Source organism: Suricata suricatta, chromosome 8 (genome assembly GCF_006229205.1).
Source record: "Suricata suricatta isolate VVHF042 chromosome 8, meerkat_22Aug2017_6uvM2_HiC, whole genome shotgun sequence".
In the NCBI taxonomy this organism is placed as follows: domain Eukaryota; kingdom Metazoa; phylum Chordata; class Mammalia; order Carnivora; family Herpestidae; genus Suricata; species Suricata suricatta.
The window spans coordinates 40,851,146-40,860,555 of NC_043707.1; the positions used below are offsets into that span (position 1 = coordinate 40,851,146).

Genomic DNA, 9,410 nt, shown 5'->3' on the forward strand with positions numbered 1-9,410 from the left:
GCCAACCACACAAAGAAAAGGAGGGGGGCTACCGGGATTCAAAATCATTTCCCCAGGACGAACACCCTCCTGGACCTATCGGAGTTAACTGCGCGCTTGATCGTAGCCAATAGACACAGTGCTTCTGGTTCAGGCCCACCCTGAAGACTGATGGACATTCGTGCCGTCCAATAAAACAGTGCGATGTTCAAGAATTAACCAATACATTCGGGAGGTGGGTGGAGTGTAGGCCAGGGGGTTGGCGGTGCCGTGTCATGGAGGCTCAGTCTCGGAGCAGCCATTGAAGGGGAAGGAACTGCGGTGTGTGTGTGTGCGCGCGCGCGTGTGTGTATGTGTGTGTGCGCGCGCGTGTGTGTGTGCGTGTGAGTGCGCGCGAGTGTGTGGACAAGGAGGTGGGGGCAGTCGAGTTACAGTCCCAACTCCTTGGACTCCATTTGCTATTCTCTTCTTTCTCCCCCACACCTATCTGGTCGTGGTGGGCGTTTATATTTGCTTTTCTTTTCATTCATTTCCACATCTTTTAAAATTTAAGGGTTGGGGGTAGTGGGAAAGGCAGGAAAGGATAAGGGAAGGGAGTAGTAGCAGAAGAGCAGGAGGAGGACATGGAGATGAAGAAGAGGATTAACCTGGAGTTAAGGAACAGAGCCCCGGAGGAGGTGAGATGACTCAGCCCCCTCCCCTTCCCCACCAGACCTGTATTTGTAAGATCGGCTTTCTAGGGGTCCGGGTGGGTGTGTGAGGAGGGGTGTTGAATTAACCCCCACCCGGGGTTACTGTTTGGGGAAAAATGTTCAAGTGCTAAATCATTAAAATCTTCTACTTAAAAATGGCGAAGGGCTTAAGTTTCTAGGGGCGTTTTTGTGTGTGCCTGGGGGCTTAGCCTCCTTCAGCCCTTTTGGAGTCGGGAGGCCTGTCCCGGTGGGGGCAGGAAGTGGGGTTTTGGGGGCCGCTCCGCCGATTCATCCCGTCCTCCTCCTTCTGGGGGCCGGTGGCGTGGGAGCGACCCCCCAGTCCCACTTGCCCCCGCTGCAGCCATCGTCGCCTGAGAAGTTAGTCCAACTTTTCTGCAACGCTGCCAACTCTTTTTTCCTTATTTTCGGGGGTTACCCGCGGCTTCGAGGCCCTTGGGTGTCTGGCGTCGCGCCGGGCGCGGGCTGGGGTCCCTGGCGGAGCCGGCGGACTGCCTGCCGCCGGCTGCGCCCACTCCCCGGGGAAGCGGCGCGCGCCGCCGCCCGCCGGGCGGAATCTGGGTCAGCGGTCTGTAGCCGGGCCGCCGCTAAGTTCTGGGAGTCGTCGCAGAGATCGGAGGTGGGGAGGGGACGCGAGGCGTAATCCCCTAGGGCTCCCCGCGGTGTAATGCCACTCGGCGTGTCGTGTCGTAGTGGCCGCCACTCCGCATTTGATCCCGGGAGAAGGTTTCACGGAACTCAACACAGGGGCCGTAGTAGTTTTGGGCTTTAAAGCTGGGCTCGGCGAAACTAAATGATGCGCTCCTGCTGCCGTCGCCTCAGTTAAAGAGACGGGGTTGGGAGGGGCCACGTGAGGCGGGTCGCGGCCAACTTTTCGGGGGTCTGGCGGGAGGCGTTTCCGCCTCCTGCTAGAGGGCGCTTCCTCGGCGGCGCCCAGCCCTCCCCGCCCGGGGCGGAGGCGCCGGGAGCGCGGGCGGGGAGGCGACCCCCAGTTCCCGGGAGGAGTCTCCGCCCCGTCCGGGGTCTCCCGTGGGTCGGAGCTGCGGGTCTCGAGAGCGGGGCCCGTGGCCGTGATGAGACTCGCCCTTGAGATCGCCAAGGACCGCGTCGAGTCTTGTTAATTGCGGCCTCTGAAATAAACACGGGAGGTGGAAGATGAGGACGTAGTTGTTTCTAGCCGGGGTGGGATGGTGCCTGCGCATTTTTGCTCAGGGGAGCAGGGGCCGTTCGGTGAGCGGTGGCTGCGTGGAGAGTGGGAGCCCAGGGTGTTTATGTACTTTTTTTTTTTTTAAGTCTTTTTTCTCTGAAATTGGCAAAGGGCAGGGAGGAGGAAACAGTCCTGCTATCATCCCAGAGAGAGCGGGTAGTTTTCGAGGGACGACTCTCTGGGAGCTGAGTCAGGAAAACAAACAAACAAAATTAAAAAAGCTGCCGCTCAAAAGCACAAGTGTAGAATGCTTTTGTATGTCTTAGTTTGGAAACGTGTTTTTGTTCCTCCATACCCCCTTTCCTTTATTTACCCTATCCGTAGTAATTTCCTTGCCAATTTCGGGGAGTGCCAGGTGTTGCCTTTTTGCAGTCTCGCCTTCCTCCCCGGTGGTGTAATAACGGTCTCTTGTGTGTGTAGAGCTCTTTACAGTTGACAGAACATGTTTGTGTTTGTTATTTACCTTTCTCCTTCGAGGGACTCGTAAGGTGGATTGTATTGTTCTAGAATCCAGATTACCAAACGGAGTTCCGGGAGTCCCGGGGCAGTGAAGTTACTTACTCAAGTGGAAGAAACTGGTTTTCTGACACCAAATCCAGTGGCCCTCTCTCCTCCTACGCTCAGCTGGACTAGGAGAAGATTTGGGGAGGGGGGAACAGCTCTGTCATACAAACTGTGTGACATTAGCTAAGTCATTCTTACCCTTTGGTCCTTGGCTTCCTTACCTCTAAACAGGAGATCGATCATATGCCTTCTCTGGTCTCTAAGATAAAATTATGTCAGTGATATTTAACTAGACAAGGCGGTATTCTTTGTTGCTAATTTTTAGCCCTCAAAATACCTCAAACATTTTTGCATTGGGAGTAGAGAGCCAGGGTCTCCTGTGTCCCCTTAAGATTAAGTCCTTTTAGGTCCACTCCAGCAAGTTTGTTCTGGGACTCTGACCTAATAGAGAATGTAGCCCCTCTCTCCCTCCCCCTGTGGGGAGAAACAAAAACGCCATCAGGTGTTACAAAGAGATAACATTTTGTTCTGGGTGACCTTGTTTGGCCCCTCTAAAAGCCAGCTTTCTCAGAATGAGCTTTCTAGCATTTACTCCTGAAGGATGATAAAGTATTTTGGAGGTATGGTGGCATTTACCAACCCAAGATCAAGGAATTTAAACTGGAAACGTGTAGAAAACAGTCTCCTTTCTTCTCCATTATCTTTAGGGCAGCCCACCTGAATCCTTTACCAGGAGCCTAGGTATCCCCTCGCTGGGTCAATAAATATATGAGTGGAGAGTCCTTCTCTTCAGGAGCAGAGCAAGTTTTCACATGGGCCCTTTTTCAAAGTTTCATTTCTTCTGCATCAGTGACTTGAACAGGCATTGAACTTCTTGGTCTGAATTTAAATTTAAAAGGTTAACTTATAATGATGAATTTAGATTGTATTTCAGTTTTTGGTGGAGGAGGAGAGAATTAAAAGGATCTGTGCAAGGGGATTGATGTGTGTGTATGTTTTAAAAATAAGTTTGTTCATTTTGTGAGAGAGCACTCGTGGGGGAGGGGCAGCGAGAGAGGGAGAGGGAGAATCCCAAGCAGGCTCTGCACTGAGAGCAGAGCCCAAGGTGGGGCTCAAACCCACAAACCATGAGATCGTGGCAGGAGTCAGTCTGATGCTTAACCGACTGAGCCACCCAGGCGCCCCAGGACTGATGGTTTTGATGTTCATATTTCCAGTGTGTCAGGACCCAGATCTTTCGCTAAACAATTGTAAAGTAAAGACTCATTTATTTTCTGTGTTACAGGTGACAGAATTAGTCCTTGATAATTGCCTATGTGTCAATGGGGAAATTGAGGGCCTGAATGATACTTTTAAAAAACTAGAGTTTCTGAGTATGGCTAACGTGGAGCTAAGTTCACTGGCCCAGCTGCCCAGCTTAACTAAACTTCGAAAGGTAAGTTGGCATTAAGCTTGAAATCATCATAATTTTGAGGCTGAGGGCTAATGTGTCTAGGTTTTGGCCAAATGAAACAACCATTTGCCTTTTAACTAGAAGTTTTCAAATTTTTAGAGATATGAAAAAGGGTTATGTAAGATTTTGGAATCAGCTCTAATAATGCTTTTAGAAATTTAAATTTAATAATGAAATGCTTTTTGACATGAATTTGGATTTAATATCTACCAAATATTTTTTCTGAAGCGTAAAAATCTAACTATAACACAACTAGAGCCAAACTTGGGTTATAAACTTACTATTTAGGTCTTCTGATACATTATTTGGCAGTTGTAGGTGGGAATTTGGAAGTAATGATTTGTGACAGTTTCTTGAAGCCAGAGAGTGACAGTTGTTTTTCTTCTTCAAATGGATATATTTTGAAAATCTGATCTGCCCTAAGCCTTCACCATTGTTTGTTTTCTCTCCTTGTTGAATATATAGTTGGAACTTAGTGACAATATAATTTCGGGAGGCTTGGAAGTCTTGGCAGAGAAATGTCCAAATCTTACCTACCTCAATCTGAGTGGCAACAAAATCAAAGATCTCAGTACAGTAGAAGCTCTGGTGAGTGGAAAGTCTCAGGATTTGCTCTTTTCTGGTTGATTTTCTGAGATTTGCTTCTGTTTTATTGCTTTAGATTTCACTCTTTAAAACTTCTGAACTTCTTACATGTTTTGATCCAAATGGTTACCGCTTTTTCTTCTTTTAAAGATTGTTAAGAATTTATTCATTTTTGAGAGAGAGAGGAAGACCAAGCATGAGTGGGGGAGGGGCAGAGAAGGAGGGAGACACAGAATCCGAAGGAGGCCCCAGTCTCTGAGCTGTCAGCACAGAGCCCATTGTGGGGATGAACCCATGAACCGCGAAATCATGACCTGAGCTGAAGTTGGTCATTTAACTGACTGAGCCACCCGGGTGCCCCTGCTGCTCTGATTTTTAAAAATGCTTGGGAGACGGTCAAAATTGTTGACAATAAGCTTGACTAGATTTAAGCCAACCACAATATTGTTGTTGTCTATTTATGCATTTATTTTGTCAAAATCTCTTGATTGGCTACCATAGGAAGGTGCTAATCAGGTGCTACAGTTACAGTGTGAACAAAATAAAGCTCATCTTCCCGTGGCATTTGCATCCCGGCCTCATTATGTGGCTTGATACAATAGCCCTTCATTATAAAATTTGAAAGATCAAAAAATCATTCTGATTTCAAATATGTGTTTTCTGGTTCATGAATTAAAAAGAAATGATTTGGTATTTCAACTCTTGAACTGTAAGCTTTAATGTTTTACTTTTCCAGCAAAATCTTAAAAATTTGAAAAGCCTTGACTTGTTTAACTGTGAGATCACGAACCTGGAGGATTACAGAGAAAGTATTTTTGAACTGCTGCAGCAAATCACCTACTTAGATGGATTTGATCAGGAGGATAACGAGGCACCGGACTCAGAAGAAGAGGATGATGAGGGTAATCATTCTTAATGCCTGTAAATACAGCCTCCAGTCTAGCTGTGCCATTTAGAGTGGGCCTCGATATTTAGGTGTTGGGGGAAAAAAAAAAAAGGATATTAGTAAGAAGAAAAATTAAAAAACCCCAAACTCTAATCCTGTATTTTTCTTTAAGATATCTGATAGCTTGGGGAATTTAATGATTATTATAGTATCAAGCTTTGTGAAATTTTATATCTGTCTTAGCTGTGTAACCACCATGTAGTGCAAGTGGCAACCTTTAAAATAGTACCTTTAAAAAAAATAAAGGAACCAGTCCTTGCCGTGTTACCCATAATAGCCAAGACATAAAAACAACCCAAATGGCCTACCAACCGATGGAAAAACAAAGTGTGGTATGTCCATACAATGAAACATGATTCTGTCATAAGAATGAAGGGAGCACTGATAAATGCTGTAGCATTGAAAACATTCTGTGAAGTGAAAGAAGCCAGACAAAAAGCCACATTTTGTATGACTTGGTTTATATGACATGTCCAGGATAGGATACTCACAGAAGGTAGAGGAGAGGTCACCAGGGCTGGGGGAGAGAGGACTAGGGAGTGACTGTAAATGTGTGTGAGCTTTTTTGAGGGGGGTGATGGAAATGTTCTAGAATTAGACAGTGAATATACATGTTTGGATAAATGGGTGACTGACAGATCAGATGACAGAATGGGTCTTGTTATGGAATACTGTTTGTTATTCTTGATTAAAAACTATTTTTTTAAGTTTATTTATTTTGAGAGATTCTAGCATGAGAGAGAGCAGGTGGGTGAGGGACAGAGAGAGAGAGAGAATCCCAAGCAGGCTTTGCTGTTGGCATAGAGCCAGGCTTGGGGGCTCGATCTCATGAACCTTGAGATCATGACCTGCTCAAATGAAAGACCCCATAAAAGTTTTTTTTACCATAAAGGGGCACCTGCGTGGCTTAGTCGGTTAAGTGTCTGACTTTGGCTCAGGTCATGATCTCAAGGTTCATGGGTTTGAGCTTCACATCAGGCTCTGCTGTCAGCAGGGAGCTTGCTTGGGATCCTCTGTCCCCCTCCCCTACCCCCCGTATCTCCCCTGCTCATGCTCCCCTTCTCTCAAAAATAAATAAATGTTAAAAAAATTTTTTTTTAAGTTTTTTACTCTAAAGAGAAATTTGATGGATGAACAATGTTACAAAATGATGGAATGGAATGATAGATAAATGGGCTTTGAAGTATCCACGAGGTAAAATAAACTTTAGTTCATGTAACGTTTTGATGAGAATCTATACATTGGAGACATTTCAGTGTTTAGAAACCATGTTTCTCAAATAATAAATAAGGATGTCACAAAAGGGAAGTCTTAAAAAAAAAAAATCACCCTGAGATACTTTCCACCCACCCATTGGCTTAAGAGTTTGAGGTGATTGGGAAAAGGGCAAAATAGGATCGACCTACTAGCAAGAAACATTTCGCCCAGCCATTTGCTCATCTTTCAAAATATTTTTAAAGATGGAGATGAAGATGATGAAGAGGAAGAAGAAGATGAAGCTGGTCCACCTGAAGGCTATGAGGAGGAGGAGGAGGAAGAGGAGGAGGAGGAGGATGAAGATGAAGCAGGCTCAGAACTGGGAGAGGGAGAGGAGGAAGTGGGCCTCTCCTACTTAATGAAAGAAGAAATTCAGGTGAATTAGGCGCTTTTTACCTGCACTGAAAACCATGTAGGCCTCAGGCCAAGTCCTAAAGTAGTAAGTCGTGTAGAAATCTGACAGTTGTTCCTAACTCGTGGGTCTGCATGTACCTGTCCTTTTTCCCGCTGTCCCCCAGCTCATACTGTATCCAGATAATCGCACAAACCTGGTGAGGTGACCACCCAGCTACCTCTTAAAACCTCTCTGCCCTCGGTGGCATAGTATGGCCGGGAACATTTTACCAAAGTTACGCCAACCTCTTCCCGTTATTTTAAGGATCTAACAAGACAATACATGTGAAGTATATAGTCCCTGACACGTTGTAGGCCCTCAAGAAGACTTTCCTTTCCCTTAATTCTCTCTTGCTAATGGTTTTGTAGCTTTCCAGATGGCGGCTCCGAATACAGCGTCTCCACACGAGTGTATTGTCCACAGCATGGGCTCGGCTACTCTGAATGCCAGTGTGACCGCGTCCCTGGGCTGCCTGAATCCCTGGGTCTCCCTGTTGCCACCAAGACGTACAAGGCCCAGTATTTGCAACCCCTGCTTCCTCCCCCAGGCTCTTCTCCCTCAGTACCAACTTCAGCTGTCACAACACCAGGCTACTTCCTGCCTTTCTGTCTGTGGATACATTGTTTGCTGTATCTGCAGGGACTTTCTCCCCATTATTTTCTTTTTTGCTGAGGTACACATAGGTCTAGTAAAGCTTCTAAAGGACAGTGATTTTATGTATAAGTTCGTGACCCATCACTTGCCCGCGCGTCTGCCACCCAAGTCAGGCTTTGTAAGCTCTTTAAGTGCTCAGTCTTGGAGTTGCCTAATTACGGAAGCTCTCTGTAAGTTTTCGTAGACAACCACTCTTCCTCTTGTTACCTTTGAACCTTGCTTAGGGTTCTGTTGTCAGACACTTTCTGCAAAACCTTGTTTATTTGGCCACTTTCTCCTAGATGGTGAGCTCCACGAGGGCAGGGTCGTTCATCTTCTTATGGTCGCCTCTGGTACCTTGACAGGAACAGAGTTAGCTCCCAGGAAATGTCGGTTGACTCGAACAAATGATCTTTAGCTTCTGGGAATTCTTCTTTTTCCCTAATGTTTTAAATTATTGTTTTATGTTAATAATTCAATTTTTTATTATTAAAATAATGTCTCTTGATTTAGGCTAGATATTGTTAATATTCTTTGTTTTCCTAATGACCTTTACATTGGTTAGATAGAGAATACCATTGATGGGTGATAATTTTTCTCCAATATCATTTTATTATTATTTATTTATTTATTTTGAAATTTATTTATTTTGAGGAGGGGCGGAGCATAGAGTGGGAGAGAGAGAACCTAAAGTAGGCTCTGTGCTACCAACACAGAGTTCATCCTGGGACTTGATTTCACAAACCAGGAAATCACAACCTGAGCTGAAATAAAAAGTCAGATGCTTAACCAACTGAGCCATCCAGGCACCCCTAGTATTAAGTAGTTTAAAAAGGACTTAAAAATTTTTTTTAGGGGTGCCTGGGTGGCTCAGTCAGTTGGGCGTCCGACTTCAGCTCAGGTCACGATCTCGCGGTTTGGGAGTTCGAGCCCCGTGTCAAGCTCTGTGCTGACGGCTCAGAAGCCTGGAGCCTGCTTCTGATTCTGTGTCTCCCCCTCTCTCTGCCCCTCTCTTCTCGTGCTATCTCTCTTTCAAAAATAAACATTAAAAAATTTAAAAAAAGTTTTTTAATGCTTATTTATTTTTGAGATAGAGACAGAGGCAAGCAGAGGAGGGGCAGAGAGAGAGGGAGATTCAGATTCTGAAGCATGTTCCAGGCTTCAAGCTGACAGTGCAGAGCCTGATGGGGGCTCAAACTCCCAAACTGGGAGATCATGACCTGAGCTGAAGTGGGACTCTCAACTGACCGGGAGACTCAACTGACCGAGCCACTCAGGTGCCCTCCCTAAAAGTGACTTTCAAGTGGGGCGCCTGGGTGGCTCAGCTGTTAAGTGTCTGACTCTTGGTTTTGGCTCAGGTCATGATCTTCCGGTTCATGAGTTTGGGCCCTCTGCCGGGCCCTGGTGATGTGGTGCCATGCATCTCTCTTTCTCAAAATAAACACTAAAAAAAGAATAAAAAATAAAAAAGGCTTAAAAACATGAATCAGCTTCCCCCCCCATTTTTTAATGTTTTTTTTTTTTATTTTTGAGAGACAGAGACAGTGTGAGCAGGGGAGGGTCAGAGAGAGAGGGAGACACAGAATCTGAAGCAGGTTCCAGGCTCTGAGCTGTCAGCACAGAGCCCGACTTGGGGCTCAAACCCACAAACCGTGAGATCATGACCTGAGCCGAAGCCAGACGCTTAACTGACTGAGCCACCCAGGCGCCCTGAATCAGCTTTTTAAAGTTTCTGTGTTCTT

The 9,410-nt window shown here is 45.9% G+C and overlaps 1 protein-coding gene across 3 annotated transcripts in view; it reads left to right on the plus strand.

Moving 5' to 3' along the window:
• The first annotated feature begins 239 nt into the window (after positions 1-239).
• Positions 240-9,410, plus strand: part of ANP32E (acidic nuclear phosphoprotein 32 family member E) — a 16,287-nt gene continuing 7,116 nt past the window's right edge. Inside the window, exons 1-6 of one of the 3 annotated variants that reach the window (XM_029948859.1) lie at positions 242-656; positions 3,686-3,835; positions 4,319-4,441; positions 5,175-5,340; positions 6,845-7,017; positions 7,404-8,095. In XM_029948859.1, the coding sequence (XP_029804719.1) occupies positions 603-656; positions 3,686-3,835; positions 4,319-4,441; positions 5,175-5,340; positions 6,845-7,017; positions 7,404-7,478 (741 nt within the window). In that variant the 5' untranslated portion in view covers positions 242-602 and the 3' untranslated portion in view covers positions 7,479-8,095. Of the gene's footprint in view, positions 657-3,685; positions 3,836-4,318; positions 4,442-5,174; positions 5,341-6,844; positions 7,018-7,403; positions 8,096-9,410 lie in introns of those variants that run through there. The other 2 variants (XM_029948860.1, XM_029948861.1) reach the window with 2 other exon arrangements.